Source organism: Saccoglossus kowalevskii, chromosome 11 (genome assembly GCF_978046115.1).
Source record: "Saccoglossus kowalevskii chromosome 11, keSacKowa6.1, whole genome shotgun sequence".
NCBI lineage: Eukaryota > Metazoa > Hemichordata > Enteropneusta > Harrimaniidae > Saccoglossus > Saccoglossus kowalevskii.
The window spans coordinates 26441068-26468232 of NC_140651.1; the positions used below are offsets into that span (position 1 = coordinate 26441068).

Genomic DNA, 27165 nt, shown 5'->3' on the forward strand with positions numbered 1-27165 from the left:
GGTTGAAATTTTATGATTTTTACGGTAATGTACATGCACCTTTTTTACTTATAATTTTAAAATTGTTGATCAAGTTCTGTAGACCAAAATTATGTTCACTTGATCCAAAATTATGAGAGAAAAAAAATTCTGAATGCTGCAGTAACAGAAAAAAATTAGTATGCAGAGTATGCAGTATGTGACGCATAGTTTTATCTTCTAGTAATCTGTGAGTTCAATCTGCCAAGAAACTTTCTGTTTCATGAATACTGTGAAATACTTTATTTTAGCTGGAATTAATTTTCGCTGAAAAAAACATTTTGGGTTATTTTTTTTGAAGTTTTTTATGACTTTTGATGAGTTGAATGTAAAATGTAGGAAAAAAAGGTGTTTTCACTAATTAATTTTTCAGCAAAAAAGCAAAAATAAATTTGAAATGAAAATAATGTAATTTATAATATGCTATAAAACGTTTATTCTAGCTTCCCAGTAAATTCAAAATGTTTTTTTTCTCATAATGGCACTGCTAATTTTATAAAATTAAATTTAAAATGAATTCAATCAATTCACTAAATGTGAATCTACATTGTAGCTATTCATACTGCTTAAACTTACTCAATTACCCAGTTCAACCTGTACTCTATTTTTATGTTTACCTGATACCTTGTCTTGTATTACTATGTATAGGAGGCAAACAAAAGTGCTGCCCATCATTTTCAATCCATCCCACCTACCCTTCAGGCAGAATATGGTAATAACTCCACAACCTTTAATAGATTTCAAATCGGGGCTCATTGATGAGAAGTTTTCAATCAAAGTATTATTGTATTTGACAACGAGTGTGTGACCGCTTTGCTAGGGGCCTTACGTGCACTGGAGTGTCTCAGGAAATTACCATATCATATTCACTGAATATTAATGAAGGCATTGTAATTTTAAGGGCGATGACTGATCTGAGTACGCTGATCTAGTTACTTTGTTTTTGTCTTAAACACGATATGCGTTAGTTGAGCCTCCTGGGGCTGTGTTGCTCAGTACCATCTTGGGTTAGGCGGTGATCACACCAACGCAGCTTGCACAGTGGTGTCTGGATATTTGTGAATGTTATCATTGTGAATTCCATGGATAAAATCAGAGGGGAGCGATATCAAATGCTGCTGGGCACATTGCCGGTAATTTCTAAAAATTTTTACTCATTCATGTTTTTGTAGCAAAGAATTTTCTGTTTTTGTGATAACTACCGATAGATCGCGTCATGATATATATGAATCGCTTGAGTTGATTTTAACTGATTTAATTATTTCTACTTGCCTCATGTTGTTAAGCATTTTATGGGTTACATTAGCTGTTGTATAAATGTCTTAATTTGGTTGTCATATACACAGACAGGTATTCAGCAGTGTTTCATGCCGTGACTTGAATTCTGAGCCCCACATTAAAATCAAATACTTATGGGTTTTTTTTCCCAATTCCTTTTTTCCTGTTGTTTGTTTTAAATGTTACATGTATAATAAGCAAATTTTAATTAATGAAGGAATGTCACATAAAATGCACACTCTGAATCAAGACTTGAACACAACTTGGGGTCGGTAAATCTGTTTTTTATTTGAGCACTTCACTGATATCTTAGAACTAATATATGATTAAGATCAAGATATGTGCATTGTTTAGACGCCATGACTACTGTATCTATGACAACCTAATCTCTCCTCCACAACTTTAATGTTCCTATCTACTCATCCACACATTTGTAAAATCTGATTCATCAATTTGACAGAATTTTTTTTTTTATTTCATATGTTGACATTTTTTTAATTACACACTTGTGACCAATAGGGGAATTGACCTATGGTTGGATTGGCTGATGACCAATAGCTAAAATGACCAATGGTTGATATGGCTGATGACAACAGCTAAAATGACTAATGGTTGAATTGGCTGATGCCCAAAAGCTAAAATGACCAATGGTTGAATTGGCTGATGACCAATGGTTGAATTGGCTGATGACCAATGGTTGAATTGGCTGATGACCAATAGCTAAAATGACCAATGGTTGAATTGACTGATGACCAATAGCTGAAATGACCAATGCTTGAATTGGCTGATGACCAATAGCTAAAATGACCAATGGTTGAATTGGCTGATGACCAGTAGCTGAAATGACCTATGGTTGAACTGGCTGATGACCAATAGCTGAAATGACCTATGGTTGAATTGGCTGATGACCAATAGCTGAAATGACCCAATGCTTGAATTGGCTGATGACCAATAGCTAAAATGACCAATGGTTGAATTGGCTGATGATCAATAGCTAACATTACCAATGGCTGAATTGACTGATGACCTATGGTTGAATTGGCTGACGACCAATGGCTAAAATGACCTATGGTTGAATTGGCTGATGACCAATAGCTAAAATGACCAATGGTTAAATTGGCTGATGATTAATAGCTGAAATGACCAATGGTTGAATTGGCTGATGACCAATAGCTAAAATGACCAATGGTTGAATTGGTTGATGACCAATAGCTGAAATGACCAATGGTTGAATTGGCTGATGACCTATGGTTGAATCGGATGATGTCCAGTAGCTGAAATGACCAATGGTTGAATTGGCTGATGACCTATGGTTGAATTGGCTGATGACCTATGGTTGAATTGGCTGATGACCTATGGTTGAATTGGCTGATGACCTATGATTGAATTGGCTGATGACCTATGGTTGAATTGGCTGATGACCTATGATTGAATTGGCTGATGACCTATGATTGAATTGGCTGATGACCTATGGTTGAATTGGCTGATGACCTATGGTTGAATTGGCTGATGACCTATGGTTGAATTGGCTGATGACCTATGGTTGAATTGGCTGATGACCTATGGTTGAATTGGCTGATGACCTATGGTTGAATTGGCTGATGATCTATGATTGAATTGGCTGATGACCTATGGTTGAATTGGCTGATGACCTATGGTTGAACTGGCTGATGACCTATGGTTCAATTGGCTGATGACCTATGATTGAATTGGCTGATGACCTATGGTTGAATTGGCTGATGACCTATGGTTGAACTGGCTGATGACCTATGGTTGAACTGGCTGATGACCTATGGTTGAATTGGCTGATGACCAAAGGCTAAAATGACCAATGGTTGAATTGGCTGATGACCAATAGCTAAAATGACCAATGGTTGAATTGACTGATGACCAATAGCTGAAATGACCAATGGTTGAATTGGCTGATGACCAATAGCTAAAATGACCAATGGTTGAATTGGCTGATGACCAATAGCTGAAATGACCAATGGTTGAATTGGCTGATGACCAGTAGCTGAAATGACCTATGGTTGAACTGGCTGATGACCAATAGCTGAAATGACCTATGGTTGAACTGGCTGATGACCTATGGTTCAATTGGCTGATGACCTATGATTGAATTGGCTGATGACCTATGGTTGAACTGGCTGATGACCTATGGTTGAACTGGCTGATGACCTATGGTTGAATTGGCTGATGACCAAAGGCTAAAATGACCAATGGTTGAATTGGCTGATGACCAATAGCTAAAATGACCAATGGTTGAATTGACTGATGACCAATAGCTGAAATGACCAATGGTTGAATTGGCTGATGACCAATAGCTAAAATGACCAATGGTTGAATTGGCTGATGACCAATAGCTGAAATGACCAATGGTTGAATTGGCTGATGACCAGTAGCTGAAATGACCTATGGTTGAATTGGCTGATGACCAATAGCTGAAATGACCAATGGTTGAATTGGCTGATGACCAATAGCTAAAATGACCAATGGTTGAACTGGCTGATGACCTATGGTTGAATTGGCTGATGACCAAAGGCTAAAATGACCAATGGTTGAATTGGCTGATGACCAATAGCTAAAATGACCAATAGTTGAATTGACTGATGACCAATAGCTGAAATGACCAATGGTTGAATTGGCTGATGACCAATAGCTAAAATGACCAATGGTTGAATTGGCTGATGACCAATAGCTGAAATGACCAATGGTTGAATTGGCTGATGACCAATAGCTAAAATGACCAATGGTTGAATTGGCTGATGACCAATAGCTGAAATGACCAATGGTTGAATTGGCTGATGACCAGTAGCTGAAATGACCCATGGTTGAATTGGCTGATGACCTATGGTTGAATTGGCTGATGACCTATGGTTGAATTGGCTGATGACCTATGATTGAATTGGCTGATCACCTATGATTGAATTGGCTGATGACCTATGATTGAATTGGCTGATGACCTATGATTGAATTGGCTGATGACCTATGGTTGAATTGGCTGATGACCTATGGTTGAATTGGCTGATGACCTATGATTGAATTGGCTGATGACCTATGGTTGAATTGGCTGATGACCTATGGTTGAATTGGCTGATGACCTGTGATTGAATTGGCTGATGACCTATGATTGAATTGGCTGATGACCTATGGTTGAATTGGCTGATGACCTATGGTTGAATTGGCTGATGACCTATGGTTGAATTGGCTGATGACCTATGATTGAATTGGCTGATGACCTATGATTGAATTGGCTGATGACCTATGGTTGAATTGGCTGATGACCTATGGTTGAACTGGCTGATGACCTATGATTGAATTGGATGATGACCTATGGTTGAATTGGCTGATGACCTATGGTTGAATTGGCTGATGACCTATGGTTGAATTGGCTGATGACCTATGGTTGAATTGGCTGATGACCTATGGTTGAATTGGCTGATGACCTATGGTTGAATTGGCTGATGACCTATGGTTGAATTGGCTGATGACCTATGGTTGAATTGGCTGATGACCTATGGTTGAATTGGCTGATGACCTATGGTTGAATTGGCTGATGACCTATGGTTGAACTGGCTGATGACCTATGATTGAATTGGCTGATGACCTATGGTTGAATTGGCTGATGACCTATGGTTGAATTGGCTGATGACCTATGGTTGAATTGGCTGATGACCTATGGTTGAATTGGCTGATGACCTATGGTTGAATTGGCTGATGACCTATGGTTGAATTGGCTGATGACCTATGGTTGAATTGGCTGATGACCTATGGTTGAATTGGCTGATGACCTATGGTTGAATTGGCTGATGACCTATGGTTGAATTGGCTGATCAGTGATGACCTATGGTTGAATTGGCTGATGACCTATGGTTGAATTGGCTGATGACCTATGGTTGAACTGGCTGATGACCTATGATTGAATTGGCTGATGACCTATGGTTGAATTGGCTGATGACCTATGGTTGAATTGGCTGATGACCTATGGTTGAATTGGCTGATGACCTATGGTTGAATTGGCTGATGACCTATGGTTTAATTGGCTGATGACCTATGGTTGAATTGGCTGATGACCTATGGTTGAATTGGCTGATGACCTATGATTGAATTGGCTGATGACCTATGGTTGAATTGGCTGATGACCTATGGTTGAATTGGCTGATGACCTATGGTTGAATTGGCTGATAACCTATGGTTGAATTGGCTGATGACCTATAGTTGAATTGGCTGATGACCTATGGTTGAATTGGCTGATGACCTATGGTTGAATTGGCTGATGACCTATGGTTGAATTGGCTGATGACCAATTGGTGAATTGTCACAAGTATATGCCATGCTTAAGAACTGGTTCATTTAAATAAAATTTTAATTAGAAGAAATTTATTGTTGCCATAAAACCAGTGACTTGATTGCGGCATTACCCACCTGTCAGGATCAGATAAATGTTACTGATATCGTTAGATGCAGAAACTGACAGTACCAATAAATGCACAGGTGAACAAAGATGTACATTCTGATCATGTTTCACATGTTTAGTGGAAAGGACGGTAACAGTGTGAAATTTGCAAAATTGTTGGCTCCCATACTCTAGTATACCAAGCTGATTGAATGAAATGAATCACAAAATAGCACTCAGTTTATGCAAACCATGCCAGCATTCCACTCTAATGGCATCTCCGTGTAGAAAAACCATGTAAACACACTGTTCATAGTGCCAAATTTGGACGTGGAAATGCAAAATGTCGGAAGTGCAAATACAGGTCTGGCAAACTCAATCACTGTGACAATCAAAACAATATTGTCAATACAGATGCAGAAAATAACAATATTTCAATTGTGTCGCATAATCAGCTGACGAGATTACGTCCACTCGAATCGGTAACATATAAACAAATAAAAGCACAATTTAAATATGCAAACAAAACACGTAACTAGGTCTGCAGTGGGTTTGTCAGAAGACTATATGACATTGAAAATGTTCAATAAACCATGGGCAATAAAGACATTGAAAAATAAGATGATTATATCTCTGTACTGTTGTCCCAGATCTGTTGAGCCGTGGTTGTTGTACGCCACGGGCTGTGCTACAGTGCTTGTCGCTGAGACTATGGGCATTCAAATCACCACATGATTTTGACAGGTAAACTCCTGAATTTGAGATGACAAAACAATTATTAACTGTAGGCTTCTGGGAATATGAAGATTTATCAGTGCTTTGATCAATAATTGTCACATCAGGAAGAAAAATCTCCATATAAAATCTCTCATTTACTGTTAATAATTGTATAATATTGGACTGGTGAGCAGTGCATTGTGGGTAATGTGTCATTGTAAACAGTATAGTGGAAGAACACACAGGAAACTGACAATTATTTGAAATATTTTAGTAAAATGTAATTGTTATTTTAAGACATCATCTGAATGTCAAGGTACATGTATATGTCAACAAGGTTTGATCTCACACCAAGAGGGTTTTTACCAGCAACTCCTCTTTCTTTTAGTTTCATCATCCCTACAATTGTAGGTAACATATTTTCATTGCATTCTGTCAGCTCAAAATGAAATATCAAGTGGTTGATTTTTCTTGTCTGGTGACATATTCCAATTTGCAAACTTGAATTTTGCCACCAGAAAAAAAAAATATTTTTCACCAGACGATCATTGTAGAATGTAACTGTTGTTTGTTTTGGCATCGGTCAATCAGGCATGGTTACTCCCAGATCTTATAGTTAAGATTTCTCCATTGATGAAGATCAAGTCAACCCATTTTTGGTGTTCAATGGCAGGTAGGATTTGAATTTAGGACCAGATTATGAGTAATGTTATCAGTGATCAGAAATAGTACCATATGTTGTAGCCTGTGTGACAGGGCTTCATGATAATCTCCCTATTGAAATGACAATTTAATGTCCTAGCCTGTTGTAAACCAGTCGCACTCTGACATCGACTTCTGCAAACTTTAAACTTGTAAATGATAATTTGTGTGTATATCACCAAAACAGTATCTTTGCTAGCCAGGGTTTGTTTGTTCATGCAGCCTTCCTGGGACAAATAAATCAAGGTCACAAAAACCATGGGACGTAGACAATGTCAAATCAGCTGATTTCATTCATCCTCGATACATATCCAAAATAGAGTACCGGTAGATGCTGTTAAATACAGTTGACAGATAAGACTTTTGCATTCAGTCATATACGTCAATTAACATTAAAATCCCTGTAACCTAAATTTCTATTAAGCCTCTCATAGTATAAATATAAACTGAATCTACCAGTAGTGTGAAAATAAAAACTAATGAGATTATAGTGGATCCCAGCTGTCACTGACTACTTCCCACAGACATAAGGTAGATACCATCTACTGTAGTCATTTCATTTATTGCACCATGAACAAATAAGATTATTTGAAATTATACATTTTGATTGGTTGAAATTTTCAATTGCCATACATATATGAATATTAAAACAGAAAATATTGTGAACAGTAGAAACAGAAACATTGTATACGGTATGTTAAATAAATGGAAGCGGCATATTAGATTGACAGTGTCTGAATATAGCTAGTTAAAAAAATAACAAGTTATTGTACTGGGGTACATTATACTATAAAACACAGATGGTCTAACTAAAAAGATAATTACTGTAAAAATTAGTAAAATTCACAGCATTTATAATGTAACTCAGTTTAAATTTCTGGTTTAAATGACCAAAAATTATATTCAAGACAAATTTCTTTTGACTGTAATCTGGAAACTAACAAAATTATTAAAATGAGTGACAATACTTAAACTAGATGCTGTCTATGATAGAATGACTTTGGAAAATCTATGAATAATAGACAAGTGAATCGATCTGAGTATGCAGGGCTTGCATATGGCTCAGCCTATGCATGTAAGTTCCCATGGTAATGTACTGAATTCATGGTGACAGCCAATCAGTGATGACACAGAAATCTATGCCGACTACATAGTTATATAGTGATTCATCAGACCATTCTTGAGTCTACTCGGAATGCCTGTATTCCAAGCTAGACAATACTAGGATTCAATACTAATTACACAACAGCTTTTTCATTACATATGATTGAACAATGAATACAGATATGACATAATAATTTTACCATGGAAACCAAAAAGGAAATGATTATTTTGCTATTTTCCTAAAAGGTTCTGACTCTTATTGTTCAATATTATTTGAATTTTGTCTCAACCATCTTCACCTGAATATTAGTAAAATCAGTAATGGTGTGTGTGTGTGTGTGTGTGTAGTGGGGAGGAGTAATGGTATAAGAGTGAGATATTGTACCCAGATAACTACAGGATATACAGGTACAGCGAGTATAAACTTTGTATTTTCTAATTTTTCTGAACAAATGTTAAGTTATTCTTGCTGATAGAAATGCTATGTGGTTTTGTCAGGTTTTCGTTTGACATAGACAAATATGCATGGTAATGTTAACTGAAGAAGGAAAGATTAAAGTGTATTCGTGATAGAGGGCAGTATATCACTAAATGAAACATGTTTTATTTTGCAGCTGATTCTGGAAAAGACCCCCTAGGCTTGAAGAAACATGAAATGTATACATTTCTGTGTTGTGATCAAAAAATTTATATATATATAAATAATAAATTTAATTCCTCTATTAACGTATTTATCCGCTCTACATATACTTTGTATTGAGCGCTTTTGTTTTGGAAGAATCAACTCTCACATCTAGACTAAATAATAAATTTATATACTGGTGTATTTTTTGAATTTAGATATAATTTGTTTAAAACTGGACCCTGTTGTAGTGTAGAAGTCTGCTACGGTCGATTTGTCATAGTTAAATGTCAGTGACTGTTTGAGTGGATTTGTCATCATCAGTCAGTTTTAAAATTACTTTGTTTATTGATCATAAAAATCTGTCAATGGAAGAAAATCAAACTTATTTTTGACAACTTCTTGATGGTTGAAATTCATTAATAACTATATTCATGACTAAATACTATTATTTTTTTAATATCCTTGTTTCAAATTTTTTGATAATTCTTCTTCTGTGTCAGTAACGTAGAGAAAATAATCAAATTTGGTGGTTACGATAGATTGTAAATTTCAAAGATATAGAAAAAACTTTTTGTCAGATATTTTTAGCATGTGTAGAGCATTATTTATTATGGTAAGATTTTTAAAAGAATGGTTACGATGAATGTGGGATTTCACTAAATCAACAATAAACAAAATGACCAAATTGATCAGCCAGGAATGCTGTTGGAAAGAGTTTTTGTGTTTCAAGGCGTGGTTTTTGGAGCTGATTATTCTTGTTTACTGGCTGTCAATAATTCAATGTATACAGGGAGTAAACATTATTAATAATATTCAGCTTACTAGTTTACAAACAAATACTGTGTATTGTTTTGATTATGATGATATTTGTTTTAATAATAAACATTCAAAAACTGTGTTGTTTGAATTTGTTACTCTCCCAGCACTTAACTGACTTCAGTGTAAAAACATGTACAGTTCTTCTTGAAAGACTATGGTAGGAACAAGTCAAAGCAGCAGAGTTAAATTTGTTATTATCAAACTTACTACCCATTTAAAGATCCCTATGTATTAATGTATTACACACATCACTAAATATATTAAATGATTTTTTGGTTTAGTAGAGTTTTTATTGAGCAGTACTGACTTAGGTGAGTGAAGTGTTAATTAACATAAGCCACTCCTCTTAGTGTAATTCCTTGTAATGTATTTATCTAAATCCCACAGTGAGACTTCAAACAAACTTCTTGAGTTTTGTTACAAATACTGTTAAATCAACAGGTGGTCTGTAAGAAAGTTGGTGAGATAGGTATTCTCAAACCAGCATGAAGTGAGTACTAGTACTTTAGCATCAGCGCAAAGTTATGTAAGATAAGAGTACTGTAAATTTAAATGGGACACATCATTAATAATGACATTTAAAGCGCCGTGGTCGCCGCGCAGCGCGTGTTCAAATTTCATGTAAATAAACAATGTATTTTACATGCGTTGTATACATCGCTACGTGTCCCATATCGAACAGGACGCAGCATGACGACTGCCGCCCTTTAACAAACATTTTCAGAAATGTCAAATATATGCAAATCAGATGGGTCTAATTTGCCATAAGGTACAGGTCTAACGTATTTTCTTGGAAAAAAATATGAAAAGAAAAATATGTAGATTAAAATTGACCTTGGCATTCAAAGAGTTGATCTTCAACAAGTTACTGTTTAGGGAGAGATATTCAGTGGGTTTAATTATAGCAGATTTGATGTTACAGAGATATTAACTAGATTTTAAATTCAAGTTGGTTTATGAAGGAAATAATACTAGATATAATATATTCTAAAATTTCAATATTCCCTGAATTTTAATGAAGTTCGGTTTATTTTAGGTATCAGTGAAATAATTGAAAATAAAACACTGCGAATAATTAAGCCCCATACAGTACAATTATACAAATACTGTAATATTCTTTGATTGCCAAATTTTGTCAGAAAATGCTGATATAGCAAATGTCTTGTTACCTGGCAACTAATGAAACACCTGACCTACCTGTGACCTCTATAGCTGATTGTCAAAACTTAAGGTTCATTTGAGGTACAAAAGTGCTTAATGTTACGAAGAAATAAAGTTGAGTCGGCTGCACCCTTTGCTTGTCATGCTTATGTCCCCAATGCCTTTACAAAAAAACTATTGTGATCGTGCCAAACTTCTGTGATAATTAACGCTACATGAAAATGGTGACAACTTGAATATTTAATGTGATGACAATTAATCCATGGTATTGCTGCAATATACTCGTATTGTCTAATGTGTCAACACTACTGTATTTACTATACAAAAACTGAACTCCCTAATATAACAGACAACAACTACAGGGGAAAAAAAACATCTATTGTGTATAATTGAATTTGTCAAGGCACTGCATTGTGCACAGTGATTTGTTCATTACAATATGAAATCCCTTTACGTGATGTTGTGTTGTAAGAGTATGTTTCGTAACTATGCACACAAACAATGCACTAGCATCTAAAGAGCTGGAACTGATTCACCTCTAGAGCCCAATTCTCCGTGTCAGTCAATTGGTGTCGACTTTTTAAAAGTTGTCCACTGATGCGTAATTGTTACCTAGGTATTGTACGCTAACTTGGCGGGATTCCTCGGTTCGGTCACTCGGTTCAACATACAATCACAACTGAATTCCATGTTGTTGCATTCCGATATTGTCATGGCAACTTTCCCTACGGGGAATGTAAATTCTTGTGAAATTAAAATTGGTGTATTTGCTATGATGCACACGTTCACATATCCATTCTTGACTCAGTAATTCAATGGTACACGTCCATGTTGACGTATGGTACATAAACCCATTCATTGAGAAAACTGTGAAATTGATCCTTACCGTGTTGGGTATCTATAGGTTCAACACATCCATGCTTGTCAGTGTAAGCAACACATATGTTTTAATCAGCAGCCTGGTGATCCACAGTTTAACAATTATTATGTTCGGTAATTATTTTGTTGTCACGGTTGCATGAACCACTGTATTTTGAGTATTCATCTTTTTGACCCCAAGAATGGTTGGTAGGTCGCACACACAAACACGTCTCAGTGTTTTGTTTATGCTCAGTTGACTGGGAACCATTCATTGTTATATCACTTTAAGAAAAGCCACTGCAATTGTCATGGAGTGTGTTTACGGGTAGGCATGTGTGTGTGTTCACGGTACATCCCTCAGGAATTAGGTTTATTTGCATAGTCCCTGCGGCAGTGACATCATTCACATAAAGTCTTGTGCATTTCATGGTGCATTGGATTTGAAGCTTGCACAACGATAACATGTACTTGAAGTTGGTCAGTCTGTAAATTCAACAGTAGCCCCTGGGTCTACATTGTAAAAAGCCAGCAGGAATTTTCCCTCTCGGACAAATCGGTGTGCTCAAATTTATTAACATTGCTACATCGCCAGTGATTGGTTGCAGACTTGGAGATTATTTTAATTGGAAATGACGGCCTAAGGGTGTAAAACACTGTAGACTGTTCTTTCTGTGTGTGTCTGTATGCGTCTGTGTTTACATGAGTTTGGAAACTAAGTCACAATGTCTGACACCTTGGAAAGAATAGATAAAATGAAAGTGATGGTCAACAGTGTGGCACATCTTGTTGACATGGACAATGAAGAGAACAAGAAATACATGGTGAGAAAATTTAATCATAAGATTTTTTTATTATTATTTTATAGCATTTTGAATTTTGGTTGTCCAGCTACGTTTTTTGGGGGCGAGGGATATTATATCGTTGTCATCGTGCAACATGCTTTCAAATTTCAAGTAAACAAACAACATCACTTGCAAGCAATGTGTAAGTTGCATGGGACCCATATGAAACATTAAATGCCATGACGATGTAGAGCTTCAAAGTTTATAGTTGTTCAAATAAGTCACACACACTTTGAAGACATCTATTTCTAACTGAAAACTTTTATGTATTATAGTCACTAGTGTAAACTCTTGATGCAGTAGACTTTCACCGTGCATGCTTTTGGCCTTAAAGGCATACCATGCCCTCACCTTTGAATTCTTGACAAATGACTGAACAAAAGATAATGACAATAGATGTATGTAAATTAGTTTCATTGTATTGTTCTATTTAACCCAGGGTCATGTACTAGTACAGTATATTGATTTCACATTGTACTCGTGTGATCTACCGATATTCTGTATAAGTATAGTCACCAGTAATTATTAAAAGTACTGAGCATTCTGTTGAACTTAAATATGGCCTTGCTGCCTGGTTTTATGGTAATTTTGAAGGGTGGTAGTCATCGCGCAGCGCGTGCTCGAATTTTATGTAAGCAAACAATGTATTCTACACGCATTGTGTACGTCGCTATGAGTCCTATATCAAACAGGAAAGGACGCAACGACCACCGCCCTTTAAGATGGTGCTGCCACTTAGTTCATTTCTTCCCTGTAGAAAATTTAATTAGTTATTTAAATATAAATTATACATAAAAAATGTTATATTTCATTTATTTATAAGTACATAACATTAATGAATATTTGTTGCATGCTAAAACTAGTTTGTTATTAAAGCTGTGTGCTAATAAATTAATTCAAGACAAAATTTCAGACTAAATACACTTTTACATTGGATTACAGTTTTTGTACAAATTTGCCATTCTCTAATGGAAACTGGCATAAGAGGGAAATCTCTGTTTAGAAATTGTTTCTGAGTAGATTGAACAGTTCAGTAGAATGTTTCATGATGTCATGTGACCAAAACAGACTTGTCTATTACAAGAGCTATGGGTTTCATTTTTATGATTGAATTGTATTACTCTGTCTCGTTTTCGAGTGTAAATTTGATACAAAAACTGAACTGACCATAAGAATATTTAAAGGGCTGTGCTAGTACCGCAGCATGTGTTCGAATTTCAGGTTAACAAACAATGTATCTTTACACACCTTGTGTACATCGCTATGAGTCCCATATCAAACAGGACGCGGCGCGACGACCACCGCCCTTTAAACCTTTTGCTGTACAGCAACTCTTATAGATTGTAAGAATGATTTCATATACACCACCATATCAGTGACGATGACGCCATATCAGTGATGATGACGCCATATCAGTGACGATGATGCAATATCAGTGACGATGATGCCATATCCGTGACGATGATGCCATATCAGTGACGATGACGCCATATCAGTGACGATGATGCCATATCCGTGACGATGATGCCATATCAGTGACGATGACGCCATATCAGTGACGATGACGCCATATCAGTGACGATGACGCCATATCAGTGACAATGACGCCATATCAGTGACGATGACGCCATATCAGTGACGATGACGTCATATCAGTGACGATGATGCCATATCAGTTACGATGATGCCATATCAGTGATGATGATGCCATATCAGTAATGATGAACAGCAATATATCACACATTTTTACCTTTTTACCACCACTTCCGCCTTTTCTTCACAAATTCACAAAATAGTCTCATTTATAGTCTGCACTTTCCTTCAGAAGATTGGGACAAAAATTAGGCTTTATTTACCAGAAATATTGAAGAATGTGAGAAAAAAATTCTGAATAATTAGGGCAAATAAGAAATCGGTTAATGCAGTGTAAATAATTTCTGAAAGTTATAATAATTATATAAAGCATAACATAGACAAATGTTTGTACTTGTTGTGGGTTGTTTATTATCCTTGATGTCATGAGATAGAATGATTTATTTTCTTTGCATCACATGCTACGCTCTTTTAAGTTTCATGCTATTTACTGTGTTCAGTCATGCATAACAGCTTGTCTGAGAGTATTGCTGTCAAATATACATGTCAGCTTAGAGGTCTTCTACATTACGTCACTCAAGGTTTTGAGACATATGTGTAATTTCTATGTGAAATCTTGAGTTTGGCTTTCACAATATGTGTAAATATATACTTTATATCTGATTTGTACTTAAAGGCCGGTGGCCTATGTACTTGAATAAACTATTTATTTATTTATTTATTTATTTATTTATTTATTTATTTATTTATTTATTTTAGAAAACTGCATCCTACATGTTTAGTTCCATACATGTATATTGCAATATGGAAATACAGCCAAAGCACAGTCAGCAAGGACCTTCTCTTGCGAGATATGAAAAAATAATTGCAGCCAGTGATACATTTTGAGGATAAAAAAAGGTACGAGTGAGGGGCAAGCAAGACTTTGTGTCACAACGTGCTATTTATTTCAGACATGTTTGTTCAGCGATTTTGATTGTGTTTATTTTATTCTCAAAATGTATAACTGGCTGAGTTTATTTTGTTGTGTCTTGCAACTGAAGGTCCACATTTACTTGGTTTTGGTTGTAATAATTTGAAAAGATTATGAGAATGCCACAAAGTATAGAGCGAGAGTATTGATGTGACTGCATTCTTGTCTCATTTTTTCATAATAACATTATTATCATTATACATCTTCCCTATTTGTCAGCTTGATGTGTGATGCCTAGAACTGCTATATGTGCTAGATGTATAATAAAATAATGTAAATAAAAGTTTAGTAAGTTGTATCCCAACATGACATGTGCAGTAGACAAGTATAATATGGCATAGAGGGTCAGCAAGGGGTATTCTTGTAAGCTGTAATCAATTGTTTTTATTTTCATAATAATGTAATGTAAATAGATAAAAAAACGTAAATTCGTAGACATGGGCAAGGTGTAAAATGTAATCAGCTATCTTCAGTAATTTGTACAAAGATCTTATTTTTTTGTGAGAGTATGAAGCATTTACCACGTTAAATGTCACAATTCGTACGTCACAATTTCCAATTTTGATTCTTAAACACAAATTATCAAATATATCTAAAGTGTAAAATGTAATTAGGAATTTGCTAAAAACCTATTTTTTAATGTAAATTTCCTGTAAAAACTTAAAATGCCTTTTTTTATTTCCTATTATCTGTACCAGCTACCCTCCTTGCCCCCCTTCGGTATACGTACACTAAAAAAGTTTAAAGTTAATTTAATTAAAAAATTAGAACTCTTTAAACTGTATTTATAAACACTTGATTTGATTTTTAACCCACTTAAATTAACCTGATCCTGGATGCACCTTTACACTTCATTACAGACCAATGTTTGATTGCCCTCTATGTTGAACTACTGAAAAACCTACCAGTGAATTACTCAACCAAATAGTGCCCTCTAACATCATTTTGAATACATCTTTTGTTTTTTTCAATATACTAGTAATTAGTTCAGTATCCTCAAACCATAGTATATACACATTGTTTTGTTGTATTGTCTCTTGCTTTGTCTTCTCTTTAGTATGACTCCTACAATTTGTTACAAAAGACAGTCACATTTTTGCAGGCAAATACTTTGATATTTAATTTGCAATTAATTTTGAAAAATGCCTTAATTCTTTCTGCTAAAATGTTGTATATTTGTAATCAACATTTTTGAAAGAATGTGTAAACAGTTATGCAGTTTTATTTCAGCTAATGGTGACCTTGGTGTTCAAGGGCAAAAATACTGATAAGTGTAGACTAGTATGTTGAGAGGTGCAGATAAGCCACCAAAGGAAGTTAGCATATATATGAAAATAGCATATATATGAATTTTAGGCCACCCAGCAAGGGAATTGACTACAAAAACTACTTTACACTAAAGATTTTGAATACCACTGATGTTCCTGTATGTGGGGTAATTTAACAGCACCCACTAGCTTTAAATTACATGCCACCACTACTAGGAGGTATTTGACAAACATTCACATACCATTGGGGTGGATAATTTGTAACAACAAAAATGTCAACCAGCCCCCCACACCCCCCCCCCACACACACACACACACACCCACCACCACCACCACCATGTTAATAGCATTGATAAGAGCATTGTTTTACTTTTTTTTAACTACATGAGTGTGGTCAATCTGATTATAAAATAAGATCCTAGTTTTGGCTTTTTTTTATAGTTTTGTTAATTGTAAAAGCCAACAAGAAAATAGTTTTAAAAAAATAGTAAAAGTAAAATAAATATATAAAATAAAATAAAATAAAATACACTAAAACATGTGCACTATTTATTGCTCGTGTTTGAAATCATTCTACAACATATATGAGATGTTTTAATATTCATAATCCTGAAAGAGGCACTTGAATTTGAAATCACAAAAATGCAGTGTGTATTATGCATGGTTTTCAAACAGATAGTCATATCTATGCACATATGATGTTCAGTGTTATCAAAAATAAAATAATAAAAAAATATTGGTTTATTGTTTCTAAAATATTAAAAGATTAATGCAAAAATGGTGATTTTATGATTTCTATGTCTTAATTTATTTTGTGAATCTTCCTGGTTTACCCACCGCACAATGAACGGGGTGAATCGTCTTTCAATACTATTCTGTTCTCAGGGGGATATTATGTGTATGATTTTATCCTTATCAGTGCAATACCCAGATATTGCAGCCTGACGAGTCATCTAGCTACAAAATCATGAATTTTTTAAATGACAGCAGGGCCACTGATTGGGTTTGAACTTGCAACTCAATGCTCAAAAACAAACACTTTGTTCTTTGGTCTAGCAGGAACTCAATGTCATTTGCACATGTATGTTCACATTTAGAGGTTTTTTAAAAAGCCATGTTTGAGCATCGCTACCCATGCTCCGAATTCAATTTGATTACCCTCACTGTGACAGGCTATCATCTATGAACAGGTGGTTATAAAGCGCCCTCACTCAATGTATAAACAAATCTTTTGTTTTTAATACATGTACCAGTGTCTCACAGCTTCATTTATGTTCCATCATTTTTGAAATTACAGTTATTAATATTTTCTTGTAATACAGGATGTATATAACAAACATGGGAATTGAGAAGTAGGATTGTTCTGTTAATATTGAATAGTTTTGTTTGTCATTGTATTCTTCATTAGTACTTGAAGGGCTGTTATGCTTGGTATTTGGAATGTCTCCTAGTTGCTTCAATGGCATACAGTTCTTAAGTGGACACAAGATGTGATGGGTTGTCTTGAGGCAGATTAAGTTTCAAAATTACATTGTGAACTAATTGCATCATGAAAGCACACACAATTTTTTAGAGATGCCATCGACCCTCAAATAAAAGAACTAATAATTATCACACCCATTCATTGCACAGAAGGATTTACGGCCGCCCCTTTATCTTGTTCTGAACAAAAGAAATTTCACCTTGTTCAATTGAATACACCAAACCATTGTCACTACTTGTCAGTTTGTTCACTGTTTACAAGGACAACCTAGGGCAATTTTTTTTTAAATCAGGATATTTAAATGATCATCATGACTTGGGAGATCAGCATGGCATTTCTATTTAACTGTATCCTACCTACCTTTTTATAATGGTTGTAGCCCACCTGTGCCTATTGTCACCCACAATGGTTGTGAAGAACAAACCATTTTTTTTTCGGAGGGTAGTCATCTTGTAAATAATACAAAGACTTGTCGATTGCCATAACATTTACTAAGACTCTTCAAATATTTTTCATCCAACTCATTCACTTGGTGATGAGAGTGCCGTTTTTTAATCTCAAACTTCCTTTCTCGTAAAACCAATTTAATAAAAGAAATTTGACTAGGCAATAAAACAGAACCAACTGCACAATAACGGCACATACAAGTTTATCCTATGTACAGTCTACTCATTGAAACGTTGACGCTGGTAATATTGTCTACTAGAGACTATTAAGGTCAATAGGTCAGGTTTTAGGTGCCTCATTACTCACTAGCCTGATACTGGAAATCTATGTGCATGATCTTTATTGATGTCGTCTTTTTGAATTGTCTTACCCTATTGTGTACATGATAGGTATCCTACAAAATGATTGGTTCTAATCTGCATAGTTAATGTAGCTGAATTGTTCTCTATACAACCTATTACGCACACCTGTTATTGTTCCCATCAGAGTCAAGCAAACAAACAGAAAGATATATAATTGAGTTGTGGCTATGCTAAGCCGTGATAGTAACCCAATAGAAAGCTATCTTGTTTATTGAGCTGGATGCGTAGTAACCTCCGATACGGCTGACTGGAAAGTCAGGGTGTCAGTTTGTACTCTGTAGCACGTCAGTTACGAGTCTCCACATTCGTTTTTGAGGGTTTCTTGAACACGTGTGGATTTTGTATTCTAATTCGCAATGATGATGATGATGAATATGATGGAGGAAGATGACGAACCAGTGATTGATCGCAAGCGATACGTGAAAGGTTCTTACACGGTAACACCACTTTCAATGTATAGATGAGCTATTCCACTATACTTGTAATCTAAAAGGAATTGGATTCAATGTATTATTTCTTCATTGAAATGTACATTAAAAATATAACATATCTATCATGTGTTCCGTAGAAATGTACATCCTATAATACATATATATATAACATAGTTAGTTTTGTTCAGTATTTTTTTTTTAAATTAATTTATGTTGTAAGAGCTTTTTCTCATTTTTTATGATTGAACTTTTTATTTTAAAATCATTTTTTCAGCTTATTGGCAAGTATGTGTCACTGTGACTTCTTTGTCACAGTGAAAGCTACGTGTTGATGCCCTATAGAACTCCACTCTATAGAAAAAAAAACGTGATTCATCTTTATATTTCATATTTAGGTCATGTTGCAATGAATGATGGGTATTTAGCTATAAACAGCAAAAGCTGAATGGATAATAGAATACAGCTTCAAATTCATCGCTATGGATACTGATTACATTGCTATGCAATTATCAGATTACCTTCTACGCTAGTAACGAGTTATTACATTTATTGTCATATTTTACGTCTGTTTTTCTGCATGTCAACAAAACACTCAAACTATTATTGTTAGCATGTCTGATAATGAATTACTGTAAAATACTTTATTTTAGCTGGAATTAATTTTTACTGGTTGTTTTGTATGGAGTGTATTTTCACTGATTTTTGGTGAGTTGAATGTAAAATAGGAAAACAGAATAGCGAAAATTAATTCCAAGCAAAAAATAAAGTATTCTACAGTAACATAAAATATGCTCTTTATTTTATGTTCATTCAATGCTATATACAAAGCATTACTGCTGCTTAGATTGTCACAAGCAAGCATTATAAAGATAGTCAAATTACACTACACCATAATGTGTTTATTGAAACCAAATTCATATTCTACTGAGTAGATCTGCAATGGAGTCTGTTAGAGACCTCTATGTTATAGTAAAATTGCAGGGTTTTCACTAAGATTTGAAATAGAAGGAGAATTTTGAAAAATAACAGGGGAACAAATGTAGGCCACAGGCCTATCACAGGGAGAAAGCCCGCAGAGGGAGAATACTCGCCGGTAATTGTTTTTGGGTTTTCGAGTGCTTTGAGGGGCATTCTGATGCACTTTCTCAAGCAAAATGTGATTCTCAAATATTTCCAGGAAAGTAAACATTTTAATCAGACTTTTTTAAATAAAAACAATGTCTTCCTTTTACTATGTCAATTAAAACTGTTTTGGATGTCAAGTATATCATTTAATGGTTCATTTAGTCAAGTTTATTTTATTAAAACAGCCGGAGAAATGACAGCGACAGACGGAGATTTCGCTGGTTGCCGGCTTCTAATGAAAACTCTGAATTGAATGATATACTCTATGATATTTATAGAATGTCACATTATTTGTTATTTAATGAAAATTATTAGAATTGAGATTAATAACAATATATGACTTTTTCACCAAGCAAAATTTCAAGAAAATATTTTCGTCAAAGTAACTTAGGCCAAAGCAAAGAAAAATGCTAATTTTTTGCCATTTTCTATGTATTATCAAAAGATTGTGGTGACCTCATTTTGTTTGTTGGTTTGTTCTCTATTTTACAGCGAGTGCAAACAAGATTCATACAGGAAATTAGCAAACTCCCTATGAACATTGCAATATAGAGAGGGACTCTCTTATTGGTGCTATTAAATGATCTAATATTATGAAAATGATTTACTGCATTTTGTAACAATCTCACTTCCCCTGATGGAATGAAATAGGTCAACCCTCAGACAGCCGGCTGTCAATTTTGTTTTGATTATTAGGGATATTGCAACATACAAAGGAAGTTGTAAATTATCCATACGAATCTTATTAGCGGTCACTTCAACCGTGTGGGAAAGTTGGTGTGGTTATTGGAACATTGATAGGGACTTTCCAAGGGAAGTTGATGATTATGCATATGAATCTCATTTATGGCTGCTGTAATTGTAAACAGATTAATTAATCACTGGTTTTTAATTTCACTATTTTTGTTGATAATTAAAATTGGCTAAATTAAATTCACATATAGAATAACAATAGAACTCATTGTTTTTCCTGCAAAGTTTGTGAACTTAAAAACCAGTGTCCTTAACAATCCAATTATTCTGTCTCTTCTCAAAAATGTTATATAGTTATATTTCTCACACTTACTACATTATATTTCTCACATTTACTACATTATATTTCTCACATTTACTACATTATATTTCTCACACATATTACATTATATATCTCACACATACTACATTATATATCTCACATTTACTACACTATATTTCTCACACTTACTACCTGCATTATATTTCTCACACATACTACATTATATATCTCACATTTACTACACTATATTTCTCACACATACTACCTACATTATATTTCTCACACATACTACCCACATTATATTTCTCACACTTACTACATTTCTCACACATACTACATTATATATCTCACATTTACTACACTATATTTCTCACACTTACTACACTATATTTCTCACACTTACTACATTATATTTCTCACACTTACTACATTATATTTCTCACACTTACTACACTATATTTCTCACACTTACTACATTATATTTCTCACACTTACTACCTACATTATATTTCTCACACTTACTACATTATATTTCTCACACATACTACATTATATATCTCACATTTACTACACTATATTTCTCACACTTACTACACTATATTTCTCACACTTACTACCTACATTATATTTCTCATACTTACTACCTACATTATATTTTTCACACATACATTATTTTTTTTCCACATTTACTACATTATATTTCTCACACATACTACATTATATTTCTCACACATACTACATTATATATCTCACATTTACTACACTATATTTCTCACACTTACTACACTATATTTCTCACACTTACTACCTACATTATATTTCTCACACTTACTACCTACATTATTTTTTTTCACATTTACTACATTATATTTCTCACACATACTACATTATATTTCTCACACATACTACATTATATATCTCACACATACTACATTATATATCTCACACATACTACCTACATTATATATCTCACACTTACTACATTATATATCTCACATTTACTACATTATATTTCTCACACATACTACATTATATTTCTCACACTTACATTACATTTTTGCTCCAATCTCGCACTTTGTACCAATAGTACATGTATAATTTTCCAGCTTACTGCCTCAACCGTGCAATCAGACGATGCTAATTATTTAAACAAACATTCTCATCCAAAACCTGTTATCACACAACAATATACAATGCAGTCTTTTATTTCTATTATGAAAAAGTGGAATACATGTGAACTGATAATTGCTTGATAAGCAAGAAATCAAAATGTTTTGTTAGTGCATTTCAAAGACACTTGTATTTTCATTATGAATGTTCACATACAAAAACATATTTATTGATTTGATTTGATTTGATTTGAATATAATCCATACACATAAAAAAACATAAATATATTTTTAATTCATTAACCTCATGATAACTGGGTTCAGGCCATGTGGTATTAATCAACCAATGAGAATACACCATTTGAATAATTAACTAGTGTGTGTAATATTTATTAATCAGTTTTGACCAAAGACACTATGGTTTGACATAGTAAATTTATTTTTGTTATTTATTTCAAAAGCGTTTTCAGCAACATGTCTATTCTCCCACTGAGATTCATAACTCGTCGGTTATGTTTGTAGATTTTTCGAACTCGAGCGAAGAGTTAAATTTGGTAGGAAAATGCCATGCAGCTATTTAAAAGTGTTTCCATGGCTTCCACTGAAATCACCGCTAATGTGTTCAGTGACTTGACTCATAGAGATAAATAAATAGAACTTTGCATTGACCCTTAATGAACTCTCCACCCTTTTTATATAGTACCTCTTTACAAAGGACTGGTGTTGTTTATTAGATGGTGAGAGGAAATGAAAAGACCTGTCTCCATATAGGTATCTGACTTGGATTCAGTAGACCAGAAGTAATACGTCTTTTTTTCATACCCAGTACCCGTTGTATGCTAAGACTAATTGCTACTGTCGTAACCATGGCAATACTGTGTTCGAAGCAGGCAATGTTTTGGGGTCGCAATCATGTGCTTGTAATACAAATGTTATTCTTAATTGCATTTTTTGGCACATCGCGAATGAAAAGATTCTTTGCATTGAAGAATTACTTTATTTCTTATAACAAACTTTCATTATCATGAGAGATGAATTCTGGGACTCACAAGAGGTCTCAAGATTTGCTAGGATTGAATGTTTCTGTGGGAGTCAGTGTAAACCCACAAAATGTCATCCTCATGACTACTCTTTAATAATCACATAGGTTTCTACTATACAAACTCAAACTTTCTCTTAGTAGAAAGCTACTGCTAATTCTAATTCGTAACAATTTGTAACAAAACATTTTGATGTCATCAAAGATGCTATTGTATTAAACTAACAACATGTACCCATTTGCCTTACAACTTTCTCTCATAGGAGATTCGGTTGGCAAGACCTGGTCGTTCACATTCTCAGATAAAATAATTGCATTGTTAACCGATTTCATTAAATACATGTTGAATGTTTTCTTGTTTTATTTATTAAGTCATCTGTAACAGTGTTTTATCTTCTTTTCTTTTTTAGCCATAAATTTATCAATTTCTTACCGTTATTTTGAGTGAAATGAAATATTCTATTCTATCTGTATGTGTTTCTGTTAAAAAAAAAAAAATATTAATAAAATAAAAGGATGTCACATGAACCAGTGCTAATCAATGAGCAGCTGTTTGTTAATAAATATTAACTACAAGCTGGTTGACATAAATATAACCAAATGACTTCACTAAACTTAAATTTTAATAGGTCATTTAGGTATATTTATTGTAGATACAAACAGCATGCAAGTTTCATAAACGTCCAATAAAAATTGTGAATTCCAAATATAATAAATACCTTCAGGTTTTTAGATCATGTGAAAAAACAACATTGTGGGCCATATCTCATTAATTTTGCATGCAAAACACTCCAGAAACAAATTTTCAGGTAACCATCGGTATTAATATATGCGAGTTTGCTATATATCCAATTACAAGGTGTTTTACAGTAAATTATTTATATGATTAGCTATGCCTAAAAATATGGAAAAAAAATTCTATGAAGAATTTAATAAGATTGGAAAACAAATAAACAACTGGGGAATTGAATGATGGGTAGTATCACAGTATACACTTACAACTAAGGTTAATCTAAGGACAGTGCCCAGTGATAAAACCCCTATTCAAAGGCTAGGACATGGTGCTTTATGTGAATTGAATGTTGTATTTATATTCACATATTTTCTATTGTTTTCAGGATCGTGTAAAAATGAACCAATTACAGAACTTGTTGCATGATGCATTGATATCAACTGAACACGTTAAGCAGTGTGCTATTATACGGAGGAAAGACTCAAGTCTGAGAGCTAGTTCTGTTGGGTTCAATGTAAGTCTATAGATTCTTTGATCATTTATTAAGCAAAGTACAGTGCTTGAATGCAGGTGAATCTACTAATAGAAATGTTTACAAACAATTTAGAAACAATGTATAATTACATTCCATGTCAATTTCAAATGATAAGTAACGATTAGCTAAAAAGCAAAAAAAAATATTTCTAGCCAATGATACGTTGAGCAGAATTAAAAAAAAAATGTTTTCCTTTTATTTTGTTAAACTTTTTGTATGACTTAATATGCAAAACAAGTGACCAAACAGTCCATTGTCGCACAAGATTGTTGTGTCAGCCAAGTCAAGCAACACACACCCATAGGACAAAATGTGGTTAACCCACACAAAAAACAGTTTGGGACAGGCTGTTGAGATCATGCGTGATGTCAGAGTGATGTTAGAGTGATGTCAGAGTGATGTCAGAGTGATGTCAGAGTGATGTCAGAGTGATGTCAGTGTGACTTCATCAAACAAAATGTTCAAAAAAATTATGCTAACCTCAAGTATCAAAGCAATTTTCAAGAAGAAATTGAAAATATCATTTTTCACTAAAATGAACACATTAAAGCGCTTGAGTAGATTCCAAGACTAAGTCGAAATATTTTTTTTTTTTCAGTTGAATTCTGAGCAGATTCAAAAGTTTATTGATGCTTTCAAAGATCCACCAAGGACCAGAGAAGAAGGAATCTATTTTGATAACAATAATTATAAATGTGTCAGAGCTGATAAAAATTCCATATATGCCAAATGTGTAAGTAATTATCAGTTTATAACATTTCTCAACCAGTGATCCTTCCAAGTTTTCATATTTCTCATTGATTTTTTTTTACTTTCAAATTGATACAATCTTCAAATATGAATTTCTTTTGTTATCGTTGGACCAATTACACATAATTTTCGAAAGGAAAAATATTTTGAGGGTTTTTTGAAATATATATATATAAAATACTTTATTTTTGCTGAAGGATTGATTCAGTGAAATTAAAATACATGTACAGCGAACAACCTTTTTTGCTATGTTTTACATTTGACTCATCAAAATCAGTGAAAATAAACTTCATACAAAACACCAAAAATTAATTCCAGCAAAAATAAGTATTTAACAGTACAGTAAAATCTGTATTAGAAGCCGCAACCATTCTTTTTAAATAATTGAGAACCAAAAATTCACCATTTCTCATATGTTTAGATCCCCTCCGCAGCTTTTAATACAGATTATTTATCAAATTACAGTCACAGTTTTGCAAGTCATACAGTATTTCCACTTCCGTCAACACAAAGTCGAAATACAAACCAAGTTTTCCAAAATCACTGCATATATCAGTCTGAATGCTCTTCTTAATTGTACTGCATTTTCATGTTTTTATTTTTCTCAGGATAAAATTGGTGTTGTCATGGTGAAAACAATAACATTACTCATAATGGGAACTTATAATGAGAACATGTATCCTAGTGTTTGTGTGGAAGCAGTAGAAAAGTTAGGTAAGGAATGATTAATTATGATAATAATATGCACCAATAGAAAAAAATAATTACGGTGATAGTACGCGAAATTGGGCAAGAAATAATTGTAATAATATGCAGAAATTAGTAATAATGATTAATTATGGACAATTATGCAAAATTGGGTATTGTAAAATACTTTATTTTCGCTTGGAATTAATTTTCACTGAAGGAATGATTCAGCGAAAATAAAATCCAGCGAATATACCTTTTTTCCTATATTTTACATTCAACTGGTCAGAAATCAGTGAAAATAAATTCCCTACAAAACATCCAAAAAGGTTTTTCAGTGAAAATTAAATCCAGCTAAAATAAAGTATTTTACAGTAAGTGGTAATAGTGATATGCAAAATATGGTAAAAACAATAAATTATGGTATTATGCAAAATTGGGTTAGCAATGAGGTAATATATCTTTACATACTTTTCATTCTGAGTCTATAGTATGCGACCTGCCGTGAGGCTATTTTGGAAAGTGTGTATTGATACACATTTATACATCAATTCTCATGTATGACATTATTCATGTTATAATACTATATATACTTCATTTCAGCTGATTATTTCAAGGAGAAAGGCAAGTAACCTGGGTATAACGCTAAGGACTGTAATCTTACTACAAGTGTGCTCTTTTTGGATATATACGAGTGATGGACAGCCCTACCCCCCCTGAATGCAAATACAGTAGCCTCTGTTTTATGGATTGTTAATTTCATTCAGTGAAAGTAACTACTGCAGTGTGCCATCTTCAGCTGCAATTCTGTATCTTATTACCAAGAAGACATTAATGTGAGGTACTTTTATTGGATTCACCGAGTGATCAGTGGTTTAAATAGTGAAGCAAAGTTCATTGACCTTGAGTGATTGATGGAGTAGTTCTTCTACAAAATTCTTTGTATAATTTGTAAATTTGACTAAGAATATCACATTAAGACTATCCCACTCTGTATCGATTGTTACAGATACCTTTTGATCACATCCTTCTTCGAGATACAGGTACTAGTATCCTTCGGGCGATGCTACGTCACAAGACGTTCCGCGTTGC

The 27165-nt window shown here is 34.0% G+C and overlaps 2 protein-coding genes across 4 annotated transcripts in view; one reads left to right on the forward strand and one right to left on the reverse strand.

Moving 5' to 3' along the window:
- LOC100372845 (protein FAM228B-like) overlaps positions 1–11793 on the reverse strand; it is a 46568-nt gene extending 34775 nt beyond the window's left edge. The window contains exon 1 of the mRNA XM_085505075.1: positions 11707–11793. The gene's annotated coding sequence lies outside the window, so the exon portion shown is untranslated. The remainder of the gene's footprint in view (positions 1–11706) is intronic.
- Positions 974–27057, forward strand: LOC100372995 (profilin-4-like). Of its 3 annotated transcripts, none has more exons than XM_085505078.1 (5): positions 974–1151; positions 24487–24615; positions 25235–25369; positions 25995–26100; positions 26677–27057. In XM_085505078.1, the coding sequence occupies exons 1-5, from the start codon at positions 1101–1103 to the stop codon at positions 26703–26705; spliced, it is 450 nt and encodes a 149-aa protein (XP_085361204.1). In that variant the 5' UTR covers positions 974–1100; the 3' UTR covers positions 26706–27057. The 3 variants fall into 3 exon arrangements, with proteins under 3 accessions (XP_085361204.1, XP_077869681.1, XP_085361203.1); XM_078013555.2 differs by lacking the exon at positions 974–1151 and adding an exon at positions 12004–12502; XM_085505077.1 differs by lacking the exon at positions 974–1151 and adding an exon at positions 18803–19086.
- Positions 27058–27165: the final 108 nt, after the last annotated feature.